This window comes from Hippocampus bargibanti, linkage group LG06, assembly GCF_051943395.1.
Source record: "Hippocampus bargibanti isolate YZ-2025 linkage group LG06, ASM5194339v1, whole genome shotgun sequence".
In the NCBI taxonomy this organism is placed as follows: domain Eukaryota; kingdom Metazoa; phylum Chordata; class Actinopteri; order Syngnathiformes; family Syngnathidae; genus Hippocampus; species Hippocampus bargibanti.
This window is the reverse complement of record NC_142739.1, coordinates 16,358,118-16,380,525: the sequence shown is the minus strand read 5'-3', so window position 1 is coordinate 16,380,525 and position 22,408 is coordinate 16,358,118. Positions and strand designations below refer to the sequence as shown.

General features: G+C 45.1%; 2 protein-coding genes across 2 annotated transcripts in view; both read right to left on the bottom strand.

The window, feature by feature from the left end:
* Positions 1–22,408, bottom strand: part of adamts16 (ADAM metallopeptidase with thrombospondin type 1 motif, 16) — a 95,724-nt gene that overhangs the window by 8,163 nt on the left and 65,153 nt on the right. Inside the window, exons 13-18 of the mRNA XM_088998461.1 lie at positions 16,635–16,807; positions 11,913–12,043; positions 11,596–11,719; positions 10,787–11,031; positions 10,513–10,648; positions 7,975–8,101 (exon numbers count right to left, since the gene is read on the bottom strand). Of these exons, the coding sequence (XP_088854587.1) occupies positions 7,975–8,101; positions 10,513–10,648; positions 10,787–11,031; positions 11,596–11,719; positions 11,913–12,043; positions 16,635–16,807 (936 nt within the window). The remainder of the gene's footprint in view (positions 1–7,974; positions 8,102–10,512; positions 10,649–10,786; positions 11,032–11,595; positions 11,720–11,912; positions 12,044–16,634; positions 16,808–22,408) is intronic.
* LOC148896610 (uncharacterized) lies at positions 708–1,968 on the bottom strand. The gene is made up of 2 exons (XM_088998713.1): positions 1,575–1,968; positions 708–1,508 (listed from the first exon to the last, which is right to left on the bottom strand). The coding sequence occupies exon 2, from the start codon at positions 1,353–1,355 to the stop codon at positions 720–722; it is 636 nt and encodes a 211-aa protein (XP_088854839.1). The 5' UTR covers positions 1,356–1,508; positions 1,575–1,968; the 3' UTR covers positions 708–719.

The following is a 22,408-nucleotide window of genomic DNA, read 5'->3' as shown; positions in this document are numbered from 1 at the left end:
CCTGTCATCACTCAGTGCTATTATTAGGTATGCCATAAAAACCTACAAGGTCAATTACAAGGTCTTTAAAAAAATAAAATAAAAATAAATACAAAAGATCAAACACATCAAACAATGCCTGTTAGGGAGCTATGAATTCAATACTTTGTTTGCTATAATGCGCAACCAAACTGCATACAGATTTACTGAGGAAGTATGTTCTTGGCCCTATACGTTTGCAACCTGAAGCTTTAATGCACTTGGATTCTGTGGTTTTGTGCTGATCTAAAACACATAAGCAAGTCAGCATCTGAATGACTTAAAGGACAACCGACGTCTCCGGACAAGTTGTGTCCATAATTTGTAAAATGGCTTCAAATGACTTCTACTGGGCGTATTTTAATAAGATTCCACCGCATATAGCTATATTTTACAGTTTAAGACTCGCACTGAACATTCAGGAAGTCTTGTTTTTGAGTTGGTGACGAGTCCTCACGTGACGTCAGAAAAGGACCGCCTCCTGACCGTTAAAAAAGACGCATTGTAGCATCTTTCCATCACGTCAATGTATTTTGCTGTACTGTTATTTTTTAAACCCTTGTGTTACATCCAAAAGCCGCCAGCAGAGGGAGTCCAAGCTCCATGCAAGGAATGTATCAGCCTGTGGAAACGGGCTGATTCATTCCTCACAGGAGCTGGTCGCCTTTCTGCCTCTTTTGAGATGTGACAGTGCCCCCCCCTCAAGGGACGCCTCTCGGCGGCCCCCCAGGTTTGGATGGGTGAGCCGCATGGAAGGCCCGGGTGAGGGATGGGTCGAGGATCCAGGCCCGTGGGACCCATTGACGTTCCTCAGGTCCATAGCCCTCCCAGTCGACCAGGTACTGCACTCCTCTGCCCCTGCGCCTGGAGTCCAGTATCTCCCGCACGGTGTAGACTGGTCCGTCGTCCAATATCCGGGGGGGAGGTGGGGGGGCGGGCGTGGGGGCTAAGGGGCTGGTCTCCACTGGCTTGAGGAGGGAAACATGAAACACGGGGTGGATCCGCATGGTGGGTGGTAGCCGGAGCCTCACCGAGACCGGGCTGAGGATGGCCTCGATGGGGAAGGGACCCGTGAAGCGTGGGCCCAGCTTGGCCGAAGACCCTGCCAGCCGAAGGTCCTTCGTAGATAGCCAGACCTCCTGCCCGACCTGGTAGCTGGGTGCTTGCCGTCGATGGCGGTCTGCCACCCGCCGGTTCCGGGATGCGGTGCGTGACAGGGCGTCCCTGGTCTCCTTCCAGACTCTGTGGGCCCGTCTGAGGTGATGGTCGATAGACGGGACCTCCACCTGGCCTTCCTGTGTGGGAAATAAGGGCGGCTGATAGCCACAGGCGGACATGAATGGGGACCGACCTGTGGCTGCGGAGACCAGGGAGTTGTGGGCGTACTCCACCCAGGGTAGGTGCAGGGCCCACGACGCCGGGTTGTGGAGGCACACGCACCGGAGGGCCGCCTCCAGGTCCTGGTTCTTCCTCTCCGTCTGTCCGTTGGTCTGGGGGTGGTACCCAGACGACAGGCTCGCCGATGCCCCTAGGGACCGACAGAAACGCTTCCATACCTTGGACACGAACTGCGGTCCCCGATCCGACACGATGTTAGTCGGAATCCCGTGGAGACGGACGACGTGGTTAACCAGGAGTTGAGCCGTCTCGGTGGCAGACGGCAACCTGGTTAACGGAACGAAGTGGGCCGACTTGGAGAATCGGTCCACTACGGTGAGGACGACCGTCTTGCCACGGGAGGGGGGGAGGCCTGTCACGAAGTCGACGGAGATGTGGGACCAGGGTCTGGACGGAACCGGTAGGGGCTGGAGGAGTCCGGCCGGGGGCTGGTGGGAGGCCTTTCCACGGGCGCAGGTCGGGCAGGCCTTCACGAAGAGGGTGATGTCCCTCCTAAACCCCGGCCACCAGAACCGTTGGGCGATGAGTTGGATCGTCCTGTTGACCCCCGGGTGGCAAGCTATCTTAGATGTGTGCCCCCAGATGAGCACCTCGGTGCGTAGGGGGGGGGGGGGGCGAACAGGCGATCCTTGGGACAGCCCCTGGGGATGGTGGTGGTTCCCTGGACTTGTTGGACTTTTCTCTCAACCTCCCACCTCAGGGCGCCCAGGATGCGCTGGGCCGGCAGGATGTTGGTGGTAGTCTCCTCCCTTTCTGCCGGCTCATGGATACGGGATAGGGCGTCGGGCTTGGTGTTCTGTGACCCTGGGCAGTAGGTGAGAGAAAAGTCAAAACGGGTGAGGAAGAGTGACCATCGGGCCTGCCGTGAGTTAAGTCTCTTGGCCGACCGGATGGCCGCCAGGTTCTTGTGATCCGTGTAGACGGTGAAGGGGTGTTTAGCTCCCTCAAGCCAGTGTCTCCATTCCTGCAGGGCCAGGACGACCGCCAGCAGTTCCCGATTGCCGACGTCGTAATTGGCTTCGGCGGGGCTGAGCCGGCGGGAGAAGAAGGCGCAGGGGCGTAGCTTCTGGTCGGTGGGAGAGCGCTGGGAAAGGACGGCCCCTACTCCGGACTCGGATGCGTCAACCTCGACCGTGAACGGAAGATCCGGGTCGGGATGACGCAGAACGGGGGGGTTGGTGAAGGCACGACGGAGGCGGTTGAAAGCCCCCTCAGCATCGGGAGTCCACCTGAAAGGGAGCTTGGTGGACGTGAGGTTAGTGAGGGGGAGTGCCTTCTGACTATACCCGCGAATGAAGCGGCGGTAGAAGTTGGCAAACCCCAAAAACCGCTGAAGCTGCTTGCGCGTCTTTGGGATCGGCCATTCCACCACCGCCTTGGTTTTGGCGGGGTCGGCCCTGAGCTGCCCCTGCTCCACCACAAACCCCAGGAACGACAGAGAGCGGACATGGAAGTCACACTTCTCTGCCTTCACATAGAGCCGGTTTTGCAGGAGCCGCGCCAGGACCCGTCGGACGTGTTGCCGGTGTTCTTCTGCAGAGCGAGAAAAAATAAGAATGTCATCGAGGTACACAAAAACAAAAACATTGAGGAAGTCCCTGAGCACATCATTAATTAAATTCTGGAATACGGCAGGCGCGTTCGTGAGCCCGAACGGCATCACCAGGTATTCAAAGTGCCCTAAAGGCGTCTTGAAGGCTGTTTTCCATTCATCCCCCTCACGGATTCGGACCAAATGGTAGGCGCTGCGAAGATCTAATTTAGAAAAAATGGTGGCGGACTGAAGGGGCGCAAAGGCCGAATCCATGAGGGGGAGAGGGTATTTGTTGCGGATGGTGATGTCGTTCAGGCCCCGGTAGTCAACGCATGGGCGCAGGGATCCGTCCTTCTTGTCGATAAAGAAAAACCCTGCGCCCAGCGGGGAACGCGACGGCCGAATGAGTCCTGCCGCTAGAGAGGAGTCTATGTAAGTGCTCAGGGCTTCCCGTTCCGGTTGAGAAATATGGTAAAGTCTGGAGTCCGGTAATGGAGCCCCTGGCTGCAAGTCTATAGCACAGTCATACGGTCGGTGGGGCGGCAGGGATTGGGCGTTGTCTTTGCTGAACACCTCCCGCAGGTCGTGGTAGCAATGTGGCACGCCTTTGAGGCAGATGGCCTCGGGCGGGCCACCGCGGGAGGGGTTACGCCCTGCCGTAGCCGACCGCAGGCAGTTAGCGTAGCAGTAGGGGCTCCAGCCCTGAATGGTGGGGCCCTCCCAAGAAATGGATGGGTCATGGGCCTTGAGCCAGGGGAGACCCAAGACCAATGGCGCGTTCCGGGAGGGCATAACAAGAAATTGGCGGTGCTCCACATGGTTGCCTGCCACTCGGAGCTTAAGTGGGGCTGTGAGGTGGGTGACCCGGGCTAATAATCGGCCATCCAGGTCGACGATCTCCTTAGGGGGAAGGAGATCTAAAAGTCGGCAGCCCAGCAGGTCGGCCAGGTGGGGGTCGATAATGCACCCGTCGGCCCCCGAGTCCACTAGTGCCCGCACTCTTTGGGAGCTGGAGGGGCCAAATAGTTCACTCTCCAGCTCCAACCGTGTGACTCGTGTCGTGGACTTAGCCCCCAACGGATTCCGTTTCGGCGGGGACTTACATTGGCCGTGGGTCCTAGGCTGGGGGCCTCGGGTGCGACGAGCCCTCGGGTTGGAGCGGTCGTCTCCCCCCCCTATCACCATCGGTTCACAGAGTCCCTCCTGGGGCTGCGCGCGGTCGCTGCCGGGTGTGGTCGACCGGGGTCGTGGGACGTTACATTGCAGTCCAGATGCCTCAAAATGAGACGGAAGGACTTCTTTAATCGATGGCAAACATGTATGCTTTCCTCTTCAGAAGTATTTGAATCATATTCATAACTGGATGTGTAACAAAAAAGTATATTATCCGAAACTGAAGCCATTGTTTTTATTCTCCAGCAATGCAAGACGTCTTGGCGTGACGTCACGAACTGGGGGCGGGACTTTCTGAAAATGCCCAATTCGCAGCTCAATTTTTTGCAGATTTTGGACACTAAGTCATTTTTATTGGTGTTTTGCATTTGACTAAAAATATTTTGGGTATTTTAGATGCTATAAAACGTTTTTCTGATGTCAGTTAAAAAACAAAAAAGTGACGTCGGTTTCCCTTTAAAATAAATGAAGAGGTTTTCACAAATGTTGACAAAAAAATCTGATGGCCTTTGCATAGATATTTTTACACGTCACGTTATAATGATAGCGTATGTGGGCGGACACAGTTCCTGATGAAATATTTTCTTTAAAATCATGAGAAAACATCACCACAAAAAAAACATCAGAGGCCCATTGTTTTAATCTTGGCCATGTTCTTGATCAAGACTCTTTTTAATGCAATATCTTGGCCCAAAATATTCAATGTCAATTCTTCTCCAACAGCCACAGGCAGATGAGGTCAGTGCCTCAGTCATAGTAAATCCTGTCACTTAAAAAAAGACAGCTTTTCAGCATCGTCCACTTAATTTGTAACTGTTTGGCTAACTTTTCAGACTCCAGCTATGAGACTAGAAATAAGCCTCAACAGCAGCTGTCAGAGATTGATAAATGTTGTTGTTATTCTTCAGAGATGGATGTCTAATTTGTCTGCATTGAATGCCCTCAATGGAGTGCACAGCTATAGGTCGCCGTGGCTTTATAGTGTTGTTACACGGTACGTGCAGTCTTTATCAGTAAACCACTTTTTGAAAGTCTAGTTCTTATCTCGGACTTAACTCCTAAACGTCTTGGTCTCTGTTAGGACGAACTCTGGATTTGTGCAGTAGTCATCTGCTATTCTTCAACTTCAGCAATGTGAGAATTATGAAGAAGTGCTTGGTAAAAAAAACCAAATACTTTCAATTTATTTTCTATGAACTACACACATCCACATGATGACAGTAAATTGGCAGTGTTGTGATTGAGTCGTGAATTTCTTTTCATTTGCACCCACAGCTTGCCCGGTCTGATTCACAAAGGATATTGATATGCTCGACAACACGTCTTTAACAGGTCAATATTCTCTCACATTGAAATAAAATAAGAATCAAAAAATGTGCACATTGTACTTCAAAAGAACTAAAGAGACTGTATCTTTAAATGTCAACTGTATGGGTATGTAAAAGACTAACATATTGAAGCGACAACACTGTTTAAATTTGTCTTGGTTTTCCAACTTATTTTTTATGATCTCAACCTTGCCATGAATCGGCTTCTTTCCGTCTTGGTCTTGACTCAGTCTTGACCTTCAAAAGTGTATATCTTCACTTGGACACAATGAGTTTGCCGGATTTGCCTGGACCGTTCCCGGCAAATTTTGGTGAGCGTAGAATTGAGCACAACACTTGTACTTGGTGAAAGTTACACATGCATTACTTTTACAGCAATACATCTACAACACAAACCTAAATTTCAATCAGTACTAATATTTAAATATTGTATAATTCCGTATAAATCCATTTCAATGCCCTGTACAGCTGCATTTAAAGATATTGTCCAGAAACATTTTCATCAAGAAAACCACATGAACTAGTCTCATCCCTAGTGTGTCATCCATTAATTTTCTCTTTACCCTGCACCTAACCTTTCATGACACAATGCAGAACACAGCTGATAGATGAAAGGACTTTTTCCAGTTATGGTGTGCTTTTATGTGCAGGTGGGTTGTATGTGCGTCAATTGTACTCCCTTAAATACATGTAACCGTACCAGTAGTCTACAGAAGCGCACTGTACATTTTTGGTTTCATGAATGTGCATGTGATAACAAAATTTTGTATTGTCCAAAACAAGAGCATGTCCGTCTTACAGTGCAAAGGTGCAGGTTTAAATCTTGCCACTGGCCTTCCCGTGTGGAGTTTACATGTTCCCCTGTGCCTGTGTGGGTTTTCTCTGGTTACTCTGGTTCCCTCTCACAATCCAAAAACATGCATTTCAGGTTAATCAAACACTCTAAATTGTCCTTATGAGTGATTGTGAGTGTGAATAGTTATCTAGGGGCACCCTGCGATTGGCTGGCAATTGGATCAGGGTCTACCCCGCCTACTGCTCAAAAACCCCTGGGACTGGGGCAAGGACAGGTCCTACCCTTTTAAAGACAAAGCAGATTAAAAAACATGAATGGATGGATAGTTGAATGGAATACACAGGTTAATTTACAAATTACATTTGTGTGGCTGTTAGAAATGTTAAAAATTTACTTCAAAGTAAACTTGAAACTGAATGTTGTCCGTAGTTTGAATACATCAAACGTATTCAAACTGAGAGTTTTGCTTTTTTCTCTATTTTTCTTTTTAACTACACAATAAAGCTAGCAGTGCATTATAATTCTACTCAAATATCAATCGCAGAAAAATGTCTCTTAGGGTATACGTTAGGTTAAAGTGATGTTTATTAGCTTGCATCAACGTGTGACACGGTCCTTCCTCGTCTTGACCGTTTGACAGATTTCAGTCAAAAAATTGGATACAGATTGTATAAAATAAACATCCTAACTTTCCTCCTCTCATACCACAAATGTGCCAAAATACAAATCATTTTCACAGTACTGTACATGCATCCGGAAGGAAAGAAAGGCATCATTATTCAACAGTTTTGTTTTACTGGAATGGAAAACGGTGGGAAAAGCAGTATTTGGTTGACATTGTTTCTTTTTTATTTTATTATTATTACTATTATTATCAGAGGCGATGTGTGGCAATTGGAGAGGCCAAATGCACAGGATGAGGATTATATGAGAGCAGGAAGGAAAAATTGACAGGTAACGAGACCTGTATCAATGTGTTCAGGCCTTTTCAGAATGCACGAAGCACCAACCAGTGTGCATCACATATTTCCTCATGTATGTGATGCTTAATGGTGCCGCAGCAGCGGCTGTTGCATGCACGAGGCGTCCGCCTGTTATCATGGCTATTGTGAAAGTGGTGGTGGTGGATTAATTTCATAGTGGCAAGTTCAAGAAATTTGGCTTGTAAATTGAGTTATATATGTATAAAATGGATGAAAAAGTCATTCATGGGGTGTCTGTCTGAGTGACCGAAGCTCTGGGAATCAAGGTAAATTACGTAGAATACCAATTTGAAGTTACTTGGTTGATTGCAAAATTTTGGAGAAATATGAGACTTTAATAATATTAACGCTAAAAATACAAACGTCGTGACACATCATTGTGTTGTCATTGTCCTCATGCTTGTTGCAATGTGGCTAAAGGGCATGGCTCATTAACGTGTCGCTGTGGTGAATGAAAATTGTAATCATGATTCATTTATTTTAAACATGTCCTCACATAAAAATGGCTAGAGGCAGACGTTTGGGGACTGCCATCTGTGTGTATTATGTGGACTGTTTAAAAACCATGGCATAACTGGGATTTCTTTTACTCATTGACATTAATTGGTGCAATCGCAAAAACATTATTTTAGTACAGTCACAGCAATTTAGTGTAGGAAGCGATAAAAAACAAATAGGTTGACCACTTTGTGAAGTGAATCACTTAAAACTAAGCTGCACAACCCTTGTCTGCAAAGGAGTCACCTGGCAGGGCATGGTTGGTTGTTGCAAGGCATCATTCCAGTAGTTGGCCTCGATCTAGGATTACAGTATGACGTATTCACTTGCATTCGCATGTATTTGTAACATGCTGGCTTGGTGTTCATTTGACCTGCGTGGGAAAATTTTTGCCATAGTTACCATTCAAAATACCACAAGTTAGTACAAAGCATACAGTACAAAAACAGATAAAAATTACTTTTCATTAAATATACATACAATACAACAATAAAGCCCCAATTTGCAAACATCGGCCTTCTACAAGAGTCTCTAGCACTCATTAAAAAATGGTAGGGGAAAATAGGGGGCTTTGCACGTGTGTGGTATTTTGGTTATGTTGATGCGTGTGCATGTAAACTCAGCTACATTATCCCATCAAGGAACAGCAAAAGTCCCATAGATAATAATGAGAACAGTGACCACTCCAATTACAAAGCCTTACTGGAGTGGTCACATTTTTGCACATCGTCTGGCAGTGAATGAGTTAAGTGCCCTTGAGTTTTGAATGAGGCTTATAAATAATTTCTTTATTATTAAGTTCATAGAGTTGCTTGTTCTGTAGCCACAAGGGGATACAAGCCAGTGTCTTATTGTGCCGGTCCCAAGCCCAGATGAATGCAGAGGGTTTTGTCAGGAAGGGCATCCGATGTAAAAGCTTGGCCAAAACAAACATGTGAATCAAACCTCTGAAGATGGAGGACACTGATTCGCTGTGGCGACCCCTGAAGGGAAAGGCCGAAAGGAAAAGAAGAATAAAGATCATAAGGGTGGGAGCCTTGTGAGTCTGTTCCTTAAATTACAAAGTGCCCTTTTCATCTTTGGGTTGGCAAAGATTGCTTGGTTCAAATGGAAGATTAAAGGTGGTGTTAGGGGCCCCAAAATTTAGTCGTCGATTGTAGCCGTCACTTTCCAAAAAAATATTGTCAGTGGAGTTGGGGGGGTGGGTATAGTGAAAAATGGTGTGTCGGTCACATAGGGCAGTTATGTACAAAAATGTAGTTGGCTACTGGATACAAAGGTCACATTAGGAATGAAACATGATGAGTCACACACTGTCACGCGACCGTGTGCGACCTGTCAAATTGCACGTCACACATATTGCCAACGATGTCATCCAAAAGGGGATACATGTATATTGCAGTTTATGTGCCAATGTAATACACTGACTTCAGCGAGGATCATTTTGTTTTCCGTATACTTTGTACTTCCTTGGTTTTGATGCAAAATGAGGGATGCAGCGAGGATTGGTCCTGAAAAAGCTATATTTCACTCCACAATAGCGCTCAAAAGTACCAACCCGGGTTACACACATTTTTACCAATGCAAAGGTTGAGCAAAATACCGAACAAAAGCAAATGCCTCATTTGCGCTGGAGTTGTGCCCTGCATGCTTTTTCAATATTTTCAATATTGTTTTTTTTCTTTGAAGATGTTTGTGTGTGTGTGTGTGTGTGGGGGGGGGGGGGTCACACATTAATTATAAGTACTATTTTTTTTTTCAATAAAAAATTCAGTTTAGATGGATTTTTGCTATCATTGCCCAGTTCGATCCCCAGTTGCCACAAAGAGCGGGTTTTCATAGAATAGTTTTAAGTTGGGCTGTCACCATTCACCACTTAATGGCAGAAATGGCAAGGCTGAATCTTTCATACATGCATTGAAAAATGTATTGTGAACAAACAAAAACATTAACTCATTCACTGCCAGACATGCAAAAATGTGCCAACTCCAGTGCTAGGGTTTTTGTCATTGTCACTTGAATTCTAGGACCCACAGAATATTGAGTTTTAGGACTACATAAACATTCAATGGGGCATAAGAAACCTTAGACTCTTATCTTTCATCATAAAAAAGAGTTATTTCCTAAATTATATGGGTCTGGAGTTATATGAGCTTGAAATAAGGGCGGCTGTCCAAAATACAATGCAATACAGAGGGTTGTGTCAGGAAGGGCATCTGATGTAAAAGCTTGGCCAAAACAAACATGCGAATCAAACCTCTGAAGATGGAGGACTGATTCGCTGTGGCGACCCCTGACGGGAAAAGCCGGAAGGAAAAGAAGAAGACATACATATTGGTTTATATAGCGCTTTAACAACAGCTGAAGCTGTAACAAAGCGTTAACATGAAAAAAAGGAAATGCTGCCCCCTTGTGAAATGGTTAAAATATTGCCAGAGGTCTGGCCAGCATTTTATTGGCATCCAAAGAAGAAAAAACAAAACCAAACAAATTTGGGAATGCCGCTCAACGTCATATTTTCAATTCCCGAATAAATTCGTGAATGGCAGTGAATGAGTTAAAATACTAAAATGTATGCACACATTGTGTCATTTTTTAAAATGGAATTTATGTATTTATTTATTTGTTTATTTTATATACATGCATTTGTTTAAGACATACGTGGTCCTTCCGTTGTGGCCACCCAGTATTGCTGATGAAAACATGTGTCCCTTTCCATCATTTCATTTTCCCACCCCTGAATTACAGTTTGATGTTTGTCATGTATAAAGCGAACACATGTACCTCCAGCACATGATGCTGAGCACTTGGAGCGTATAATGGCCCATGTGTAATTGTGTTTGATTTGATTCCCTGCTTCATCAGTTTTCATCAGAACGTATTCCCAGTGTACACCTGGGTTCAAACCCTGCAACAATATCTGAAAAAACACGTAATGCACAAGTGCAATGGGAGTGAATACAAAATAAATAAAGACAAAAATTGCAGAAATTAGCTGCACAAAACTTATACTTAAAGAACAGATTCATGTTTCGAACATAGACAACCAATTAATTACCTCAATAACAAGAGTTTCATTGATGGGTCCAGCAGACATGAGGCTCTCGGGTCTATTGTAAGGTCTTTTATATTCAAAAATGGCTCCTGCAATGGAATGTCTGCCAGGCCAGTCAACCATCCAATGTCCATTCAGGTAGTAACGCCTCTGGGTGTCCCTCATTGCCAAGTAGGAGCTTGATGTATTCAATTCTAAAACATGAATAGAGCGAGCCCCTGCTGGAAGGGTGACCACAGCATAGTACTCTGTCAGAAAGCAAAAGCAAAAAAGTCAGGATGGTGCAGACAAAAAAGAGGTAATCAAAATTGACTCTGTTAGTACAAACCTAGTAAAGCTGCAAGCCCAAGATCAAATAATGTCTGGTGTGTTTTGAAATTATACTGACTGGATGCTGTACCTTTTAAAAAGTATTATTCAATGGAAAAAAATCGAAGGCACTTTTTAATAAACATGAAACCGTTTCTCTTTTATGTTCTAACTTTTTAAAATCTTATTAAAATGTATAAAATATACATAATGGAATAGTCTAAAATGAATAAGACAAGTTTAAAAAGATTGGAGAAAACTACAGTGTCCCATTACAATTTGTTTCCCCAAATATGAAAATATCTCACGTGCTGACATAAACTACAATAATGTAGTACTACGCAAAACAAGAAAACCTCAAAATGCACTGGCTAAAAACCTCCTTCACTAAAAAGTACTTCTATAAATTGCTTGTGTGTCAGCCACCAAATAATAAATGTTGGTAGATGAAATATGAATATGACGAGTGTTGTTAAGAAAAAAAATATATATCAATGACCTACGGTTCGTATGATGCTGCTTTGTGTACTGTCCTTTGTAGGTCTTACAGGTGGAGTTGTCTCCTCCACACACTCCGCAAATATCTAGTGCAGCTGAGGAACCCAACACACGGTCACAGCCTGCTCTCTGTTGAACAAAATGCTGTTGTCATATTCATCCCTCATTATGTACAGTATTCACTTATTTGGGGCATTTAAATCATTTGTAGAAAAGGAGAAATGTCTTGAGTATAGTTCCCTTCCACGTTGTCCTCAAAACATGGCAACACACAAGGGCTATGTTTGAAACATGACATATCGGGAAGAAGGAAAACGATTACCTCACACAAGCCATCGATGCAGATGTTATGGTTGTCCTGTGAGCAAAGTGTACCATCTTTGACTTTGCTGGCCAAGGCAAAGAAGAAGTCATAACCTTCAGCAAAGCAGTAAAGCTTGCATACATCTTGATCTGGTTGGGGAGAATACTTTTCACTTTTGAGCAGTTTCACAGAACAAGCCTCCATTGTGAGTCTGTGTAAGCTCTCAGTCGTACAGGAGTGGTCCATCAATGAAAAGGTTTCCTCGGCCGTCATCTGTACTTCTTTGAAGGTGTCGGACGTTTCGCTTCACATCCAAGAAACTTCGTGAGCAAACTAAAGTCTTACTGGTAGTTTAGGCCCTCTATATATATCCCTACTGTCCAGACATGGCCGTGCCGGACTCTGCTCTGATAGGTCCCTGCTCTCAGGTTGGGTGGGAGCAGAGGACTACTCCCTGCAGCTCCACTGATAGTCCTTATTGTCCTGACTAACGACTGGCCTGATTGCCCCACTTCCACCGGTATCACCTCATCAGTATTACTAATCCTATGTTGCCTAAGCAGGCTATTGTATGAACGATCCAAATTGAACCTCACCCCACCAAACCGGTTTAATGAAGGATTTATTTGTTTTATGAAAATCACTTATTTTACTCCCCTTTCAAACCAGCTATGTTCTTTCGCTAAGATTTTAACCTCATTGTTGTCAAATGAGTGCTTGCTAGCTTTTAGGTGCATATGTATTGCCGATTGAGGCCCACTAGTATTATCCCTGCGATGTTGATAAAGTCTTTTTGGGAATTTGTTTAGTCTCCCCAATATACTGCTCTTTACAATTTTCATTCTTACAATGTATTGAATAAACTACATTAGTTTGTTTTTCATTTGGCAGCCTATCTTTTGGATGCACTAATTTTTGCATTAAAGTGTTTATCGGTTTGAAATAAGTAGGAATTTTGTGTTGCCAAAGGACTCTGTAGTTTTTCAGAAACTCCTGCAATGTAAGGTACTGCTCCTCCTCACCTTTTTGTATCTTCAAAATTTTTGGTTTCATTCCCTATTCTTTCTTTCTGACATTTGTTAAATGACCACTGAGGGTACACACAGTTTGTGAGTGCTCTCCTGATATGTTTTGACTCCTTTTCTCTACCGTCAAGGCTTGTTGGTATTAGTTTAGCCCTATGCTGGAGGGTTCTGATAACTCAGTTTGTGTTGTAAAGGATGGTTAGAATCGAAAAGTAAGTATTGGTCAGTGTGCGTAGCCTTCCTAAATACTTGTTTTATAGCGCTCAGTCCTCTTTTATAGTAATTACTTTACAATCCAAAAAGGCTAGTTGGTTCTCTTTAATGTCATTGGATATTGGATATTGGATATTGGATATGCCTTTATTAGTCTCACAGTGGAGAAATTTACATTTCACAGCAGCAAAGTGATGAAAGGAATGAAATCACGAGTAAATTTAATGTTGATGTCTACCGAGTTGAGGTGATCTGTGAAGGATTGAATTTCTCATTTTTTAATTATGACAAAAGTATCGTCCACATATCCAAACCAGTGTCTAGGTTTTGTGTCCGGGAATGATGTGGGGGCCTGTTTATCCATTTCTTCCATGTACAGATTAGCCACTATGGGTGAAACTGGTGAGCCCATAGCACAACCATGAATTTGTTTGTAAAATTTCTCCCTAAATTGAAAATACGTAGTATTAAGGCAGATTTCCAATAATTGGCAGATATGGTCCGGTTTAAGTTTGTTTTTTTCATGCAGAGAAACGTCCGCCAGCAGTCTCGTCCTCACCACTGAGACTGCTGCAGGCAGGAGACCGAGACCGAGAGGAAGACCGAAGAGGAGGTTTATGGATGTGGTCAAAGAGGACATGAAGGTAGCTGGTGTGAGAGAAGAGGATGCACAAAACCGGGTTAGATGGAGGACATTGATTTGCTGTGGCGAACCCTGAAGGGAAAAGCCGAAAGGAAAAGAAGAAGAAGAGCGCTAAAAACAGAAGTCTTTAGGAAGGCTACGCCCAGGAGTCCAAGATGGCGCCCGAGTAGGCAGCCGTCAGCAAGTGCTCTGATGAGCCTTGCTTTTTTTTTGTTTTTTGTTTTTTCTTTTGTCACTTTGTGTTGTTGTGCGTCGTGTGGAACGGATACGGATTGTTTTTCAGCATTTTTTACCACGACATTCATCGAGGAGAATGTGCTGAGCGGTTGCGCCTTTTCGGCAGCATGAATATGCCAGTACTGTTTTTGAATGAGAGGAATGTCGGTGCCATTCGACTATCATCGCTGGACACCAAAGGGGCCATTGTGTTTTTTTGCGCCTGTAATGGGCAGCATCTTCACAGCCCCGCTTTGTTCAGTGGAAGGTCGGTGCTGTTGGACAGTCTGCGGCTGGATGGATATGGCTTGAGGAGCCCGCGATAAGAAGGAAGGAGTGTCAGCGCAGAGCGCCGATGCGTATATGGAACTGTCACGGGATGGAATTGAAGCTGATTTATGTGGGACAGGAGATGTGAGACAATCTCTTTTCGTCAATGGATGCTACAGCTGCGTGTTTGGGAGACTAAACAAATTCTCTAAAATACTTTATCAACATCGCAGGGATAATACTAGTGGGCCTCAATCGGCAGTACATATGCACCTAAAAGGTAGCAACCACTCATTTGACGACAATGAGGTTAAAATTTTAGCGAAAGAACATAGATGGTTTGAAAGGGGAGTAAAAGAAGCGATTTTCATAAAACAACTAAATCCTTCATTAGACCGGTTTGGTGGGGTGAGGTTAAATTTGGATCGTTCACACAATAGCCTGCTTAGGCAACATAGGATTAGTAATACTGATGAGGTGATACCGGTCGAAGTGGGGCAATCAGGCCAGTCGTTAGTCAGAACAATAGGAACAATCAGTGGAGCTGCATGGAGTAGTCCTCTGCTCCCCCCCCCCCCCCCAACCTGAGAGCAGGGATCTAGCATCGCGGAGTCCGGCACCGCCATGTCTGTACAGTAGGGATATATATATATAGGGCCTAAACTACAGTAAAGAGAGGAAGACCGAAGAGGAGGTTATCGATACTTTACTGTACAGTAAAGTCTCGTTATATCGATATTCTCGGCAGTCGGAAAAAATATCGATATAACCGGACTATCGATATATCCGTTCCTGCGGCATGTAAATCTTCTCCTTGCGTTTATCGAAATAGTATCGTAATAAGCAGTACTATCGATATAACCGATATCGATATAACGAAGCTTTACTATACATATATATATATATATATATATATATATATATATATATATATATATATATATATATATATATATATATATATATATATATACATATATATATATATATATATATATATATATATATATACACACAGTGGTACCTCGGTTCTCGACCATAATTCGTTCCTGGACCCTGTTCGAAAAGCGATTTTTTTCGAACACCGAAACCACCTCTATGCTCCTGTCACTTGCGAGTTGATAGCGGGGGGGGGGGGGGGGCTGGGGGGCTGCCTCTCCCGGCCGTTCTCCACCCACTGTCATTCTCTAATCACGGACACGGGCATTTATACGGTTCGCGATCACCTCGCCAATGCCGGATGATTGACTCAACTCGCCACCGTACCTGGACTCTTCCTTCGATGCACGAGTGTATCCGGTCCGAGATATTTTCCCTGCGTCCCGTAAATTTATGTCATCTTCCGGGATTGCGTAATTTTGCACCCTCATGTGCCATTTGCTTTTTGCCGTAGTAAGCGGGTCGGATCACCCACTGCCTTTTTACTCGCTGTTTTCTTTTATTTGTGAATAAACATCCTGCTTGGGTAGTACGTCTCTGCCGCCTGCTTTGGAGTCCCAAACATTCCACTAGGTTCCGACGAGTCAGCTGCCGTCTCTCTCGCTTGGAACGTGACAGGTACGGATGACACGGCTACAGGATGTTCTTTTCTCTTTAAATATCTATCCAATGACACTTGCTCTCACTCCCACGCCACATCACTAGATTTCACAGCCTCCTTATTCTTTAATATCGTACTGATCGTAGATTTCGCCATGCTCTATTCGCTAGCCAGATCAGACACTCGCATACCTCCTTCATATTTTGCGATTATTTCTTTCTTAAATGCAATAGTTGTACGCACTACTTTTCTTTTGTCACTTTTAGCAGCACTTACTTTCTTTGGAGGCATGATTAGGGGCTAAAACTCTTCGGACACCTACATATTAAACGCTAGAGCAAAACGCAGCACGTCCGCAACCGACAACAGTTGGTCACGGAGAGAGCGATACACCCTTACGGCGCTCAGCACCCCACCCTCGCGTACGCACTCACGCGTCGGATTGGCGTTCGAACACCGATTGATGTTCGAATGCCGAAGCAAGAATATCTCGAATATTTTGTTCGAACACCAATTTGTTCGAACAGTGAGGCGTTCGAGAACCGAGGTACCACTGTATATGGCCTAAACTACCAGTAAGACTTTAGTTTGCTGCCGAAGTTTCTTGGACGTCCGACACCTTCAAAGAAGTACAGATGACGGCTAAATAAACTTTTTCACCTCCATTGTGAGGTAATTTTTTTAATTCTTGTGAATTGCATTGACAACATGGACAAAATTCTCATTCTTTTGAACAACTGTCCATTTGATATGGAATCTTATACATTATGGTGTGTATTTTCACGGGCTGACTGATTTTGTCCCCTTTCTATTAAAAGAGAATATCTTCTTACCGTCCACTGTCGTGTATGGTCTCCAGGTGTAGTGCCATCCTCTGAACTGTTTGCTGTTGAACTCAGCACATTGCTGTGCTCTGTAATCAATGGCATTTTGGGGGCAATTGTGAGTGTTGCACAGCTTATATGAACGAGAGGAACCTTCGCAGAACTTTCCTCCAAAAGCCGGTCTGTAACAGGAATCCAAACTCAGACCATGAGTTCTTTCAAATCATCTGATGTCAATACCTAGATACGTGTTTAACTGGTGTAGTACTCTGGCTCACACGTGTCTATGCCCAGCCAAATTATCCTACAGTTACAACCTAAATAAGGTCACATGCATTAGGCATTTTCTTTCCTCTTCAACGTCCTTTTTTTGGTTTCCTGCTTTGGATCCCCACATTTCATCATCTTAATATATTTTCTCCCCCACTAAACCTTTCTATCTTCAGCTATCTCTATGTAATCTCCAACATATGCTCCCCTTGTACTTCCTGTCTCAGAACCTTGGCAAGTCCTGATAAAGAGGAGGCCTGAGGTTTTGACAGAAGGCTCAATGGCTGAGTAGCACTGCAAACATTCCCACGTGATTTATGAGCAATGAAGTAAGTGACCAGATAAGAGCATATGCAAAAACCCATGTGAGTCATATAGTAGCAGATAGCATGCAGCCCAGGCAGACTGCAACCTTCAACTTCAATGATTGGACGTTTTGACTGGAAGTTTTGCTATTGTGAAGTAGTCAAAAAATTAAAATTTAGTACAGTAATCCCTCGCTATTTTGCAGTTCACTTATTTGGACGGATTTTTTTTCAGGGGAAAAAAAATTTTTTTTTAAAATTATTAAATAAGAATAAACAAACAAGATTTCAAAAAATCAAAAACGCTGGCTTTGACAGCTCATGGAGCATTTTGCCCCATGAGCTATTCTGTGTTCTCAAAAAAAGAACGAGTGCCAACAACTACCGATAATGTTCTTCTCTCGGAGAAAGACTCCTTCAGTAGAAAAAGACGCTACAGCGCAGCGGAGTCAGGACAAATAGGCGCAGCAGCAAAATATTGTTTTATAACACCGTTCTTTAAACTATTAAAAAAGAGGGTTTATTTTTTTTCTTTCATTCTGCAGTATGTACAGTTTTGCATTGTGTGTAAAAAACAAAAAAGACTATACTGTACTTTGCGGATTTTACCTGTCGCGGCCTATTTTTGGAACGTATCTCCCACGATAAACGAGGGTTCACTGTATACAACAAATATCAAACAAGTCCTAAGTTTGTAGTTTGGGTTTGAAATGCTTGTTCATCAGATGGAATAAATTACATTTATTATTATTATATATAAAAAAAGTTAAAATAAGTTGCTTCTGAACATCTGATTGGGCATGGGACGCAAGCGCAGGCGTGATCAACCTGTCGCTGGCCACCATCGATGAGGGTGTCTAGTGATTAAAAGGCCGAAACACCCAATGATTTTTTGGCACACTACTGACGATGTGTCCCAAATTCACAACCTCCCATCCCTGAGGCACAGCTCCAACATCACGTCCAGTGGTTCATGATTCTCTTCTCTCTATCTCATTCTATCTGTCTCTCTCTATATATATATATATATCTATCTCTCTCTATATATATTTCTATCTCTATCTCTCTAGCTCTTTCTCTCTCTCTTTCTATCTTTCTATATCTCTATCTATCTATCCATCTCTCTCTCTCTCTCTTTCTCTATATTTCTCTCTCTCTCTCTCTATCTCTTTCTCTTTATCTTTCTATATCTCTATCTACCTATCTATCTATCTATCCATCTCTCATCTCTCTCTCTATCTCTGTCTATTTCTCTATATTTCTCTATCTCTCTCTCTCTTCATCTCTCTATCTATCTATCTATCTATCTATCTATCTATCTATCTATCTATCTATCTATCTATCTATCTCTACCTACCTCACTACCTACCTCTCTACCTACCTCTCGATCTCTCTACCTCTCTATCTCTCTACCTCTACCCTCTCTATCTTTACCCTCTCTATCTCTCTACATCTATCTCTCCATCTCTATCTCTACCTCTATCTCTATCTCTCTCTCTCTGTATCTCTCACTGCTGACGATGGCACACTACTGACGATGTGTCCCAAATTCACAACCTCCCATCCCTGAGGCACAGCTCCCACACCACTCTCAACATCAAGGCTAATCTCATGTGAGGACCATCCATTGGCACAAATGGACAGAATAACATCACGTCCAGTGTTTCATGATTCTTAGTATCTGGATGCTATCCAGTGACTGCTGTGAAAGGACAGCTGACAACATAGGAAAGTCTGTGTGACAGCTTGGAGAGACAGCTGACAGGAGGGAATAGACCCCACTGGGGCTGTCATAGGCTAGCTACCCATGGTGGCAGTCACCAACGCTGGTTCAGTTTGTTGGAGGCACCCGCTAAATGCTACAGAAAGAATACAGAGAAAGATACGCCTAGAGCCTGCGAGAGCAGGGGCGCAAGATGGCTCAACGACTGACAACACGGTTACCGCCCCAGGAACGAACCTGACTACGAGCAAGAACATGGCACATGAGACAACGGCAGCAGGATACTCACTCAAGGTGTGCGTCTGTGGCTGGGCAAAAGTAACATCAGCTATCGGGTTAAAGATCCACCAAAGGAAGAGACAGTGCTTGGGAAAGCAGAGACATGGGCCTCGCATTGACCAATATTTCTTACGAAATCAGACGTCAAATAAGTCGAGTGAAGCACAGCGACGGGACGACAACCAAAGTTCGCAGAGCGTCTACACCCCTGTCAGGGACGATGGTAATGCACTTACAGAACGAAAGCTGGAAGAGCCCACGCAACCACAGTGACCTCCCAAGGAGGACAAGATCAAAGGGCACAGACCAAGTGTGAAGTGGCCAAAAGGTATCGAGAAAAGAGAGTGGGAAACCGTCAATAACGATCTGACCAAAATCTTGGAGCAAAAAGTGGGCACAGCAGAGAAAAGCTGGAAAATATTGGTGACATCATCTATCACTACGGGGAGGAGCACTTTGGAGTCTACATCTGGAAAACCGCCAATGCAAGACCACCACCAACCAAATCCAGGAGGCAGCAAGAGATAGACAGACTGGTCAGAGAAAGAAGGGACCTGCGAAAACAGTGGAAGAAGGCCTCTGATGCAGAGAAAGAAGGTCTCATGCCGCACCAAGGGGACATCAAATGCCGGTTGGCAACCTTACGAAGGGCAGAAAACTTGAGAAAACATCGCAAGAACAAGGAACACACAAGAACACGGTTCTATAAAAACCCCTTCAAGTTTGTCAAAGACCTCTTCGCGAAGGACAAAAGCGGAATCCTGAAAACCTCCAAGCAGGAACTTGAAAAGCATCTGGAAAAGGTCCACCAGGACACAAAAAGGCAGAAAAAAATAGCTATCCCACATGACATCCCCCCTATTGAACCACCAGAATTCAACCTCGAGACTGGCCCTCCAAAATGGAAGGAAGTGGACAATACAATACGGCGTGCAAGGTCAGCATCAGCCCCAGGGCCAAATGGAGTTCCATATAAGCTCTACAAGAACGCACCGGATGTTCTGTGTTATCTTTGGAGACTCATGGGGATTGTGTGGCAGAAAGGGATAATACCAAAGGCATGGCGGAGAGCCAGAGGCGTACTAATTCCCAAGGAGAAGGATGCGGCAGACATCAGTCAATTCCGTCCAATTAGCCTTCTCAACGTTGAGGGGAAAATCTTCTTTAATGTTTTAGCACAGAGACTTTCCACCTACATGGAGAAGAACAAGTACGTCGATACATCTGTACAGAAGGCTGGCATCCCTGGGTTCTCTCGTTGCTTGCAGCACACTAGTATGATCTGGCACCAAATCCAAGCGGCAAAGAAAGACAAGAGAGATCTTCATGTCATCTTCCTCGACCTGGCCAATGCCTTTGGCTCAGTTCCCCATAAACTTCTTTGGGAATCCTTCAACTTCTTCCATGTTCCATTACCCATTACTGCCTTGGTAAAAGCCAACTTCGAAGACCTGCAACTCTGCTTCACAACACCATGGCAGCGTGTAGAAGTCGGCATCATGGCAGGTTGTACGATTTCACCCCTGGCCTTCACAATGGCCATGGAGGTCATCATCAGGGCCTCAAGGTGGGTGGTGGTAGGTGAGTGAACAAGGAATGGGATCCACCTCCCACCTATCCGGGCATACATGGATGACATGACCACCTTGACCACTACCGCAGCTTGCACCAGGCGGCTACTTGAAAAACTGCAGGAAAACATTAAATGGGCCCGGATGAAAATCACGCCGAGTAAGTCACGCATCATCTCAATCGTCAAGGGACAGCTAAAAAATGTGAAGTTCTGCATTGGTGATGACCCAATACCAACGGTGTCTGAGGAACCGGTCAAAAGCCTGGGCAGGTGGTACAATGCAAGCCTCAGAGACAAAGATCAAGTGCAGCAACTAAAGCAGGACATCACCAATAGTCTGGAAAACATCAACAAGACTCAGCTGCCAGGAAAGCTCAAGCTCTGGTGTCTGCAGTTTGGACTTCTCCCTCGGGTAATGTGGCCACTCACAGTCTATGAGGTCCCACTCTCAACTGTGGAGAAGATGGAGCGAACCATCACTAGATATGTGAAACGCTGGCTTGGTGTTCCACGCTGTCTGTCCAACATCGGCCTTTATGGCAAAGGGGTCCTTGAGCTTCCAATCACAAGCCTCACCGAAGCGTACAAGTGCGCTAAAGTGAGACTTCAGATGACCCTCACAGACTCCAGAGACCGGAAGATCAGTCAAGCTGCACCCCCCCTATCAACGGGACGGAAATGGACGCCATCCATTGCAGTGCATCAGGCCACAGCAGCCCTAAGGCACAGCGACATTGTGGGACACGTTCAGCTAGGAAGAGGGGGGTTTGGCCTTACAAACAAACCTTCTTGGCGTAATGCTTCAACATCGGAAAGAAGGAAAATGGTGATAGCAGAGGTGCGCCGCCAAGAGGAAGCTGAAAGAACTGCAGGGGCTGTCTCTCTTGCCAAGCAGGGACAATGGATGAGGTGGGAAGGCCTGGAGAAGAGAAGGCTCAGCTGGAAGGATCTCTGGGAAATGGAGGCAAGCAACATCAGCTTCATCATCAGAGCTATCAATGACGTGCTCCCATCTCCAAAAAACCTCCACCAATGGCGTGGCGAAGATCCAACCTGTGACCTCTGTCAAACTCCAGGAACTCTCAAACACATCCTGACCGGTTTGTAAGACCAGTCTCACACAAGGCCGCTACACCTGGAGGCACAACCAGGTCCTGAAGAGTTTGGCAGTTGTCCTTGAGCGCAAGAGGAATACCATCAACTCCTTGCCAATGAGAGCCACCACGTCCAGCACAGCACCATTGACTTTCATTCGAGGGGGACAGAAAAAGCCAAACCATCCTACTGCCAAACCAGAAGTTGGACAGCTATCCGGGGCCCACGATTGGGTTTTGTGGCTTGACATTGGCCAGCAATTGGTTTTCCCAGCGGAGATGGCAGCCACCACCCTCAGACCAGACTTGGTGCTCTGGTCACCTTCACTCAAGGCTGTCTACATCGCAGAACTCACAGTCCCGTGGGAAAACTCTGTTGAAAAGGCCTATGAGCACAAGAAGCTGCGCTACACAGAACTCGCAGTGGATGCACAACAGTGGGGATGGAAAACCAAGGTATATCCAATTGAAGTTGGATGCAGAGGGTTTGTGGCCTCCTCCACAATCAGGCTGCTAAAAGACCTGGGTATCCATAGACA

Coding starts and splice junctions, on each gene's coding strand:
- LOC148896610 (XM_088998713.1), bottom strand. CDS start 1,355: ATGTCCGCCTGTGGCTATCAGCCGCCCTTATTTCCCACACAGGAAGGC.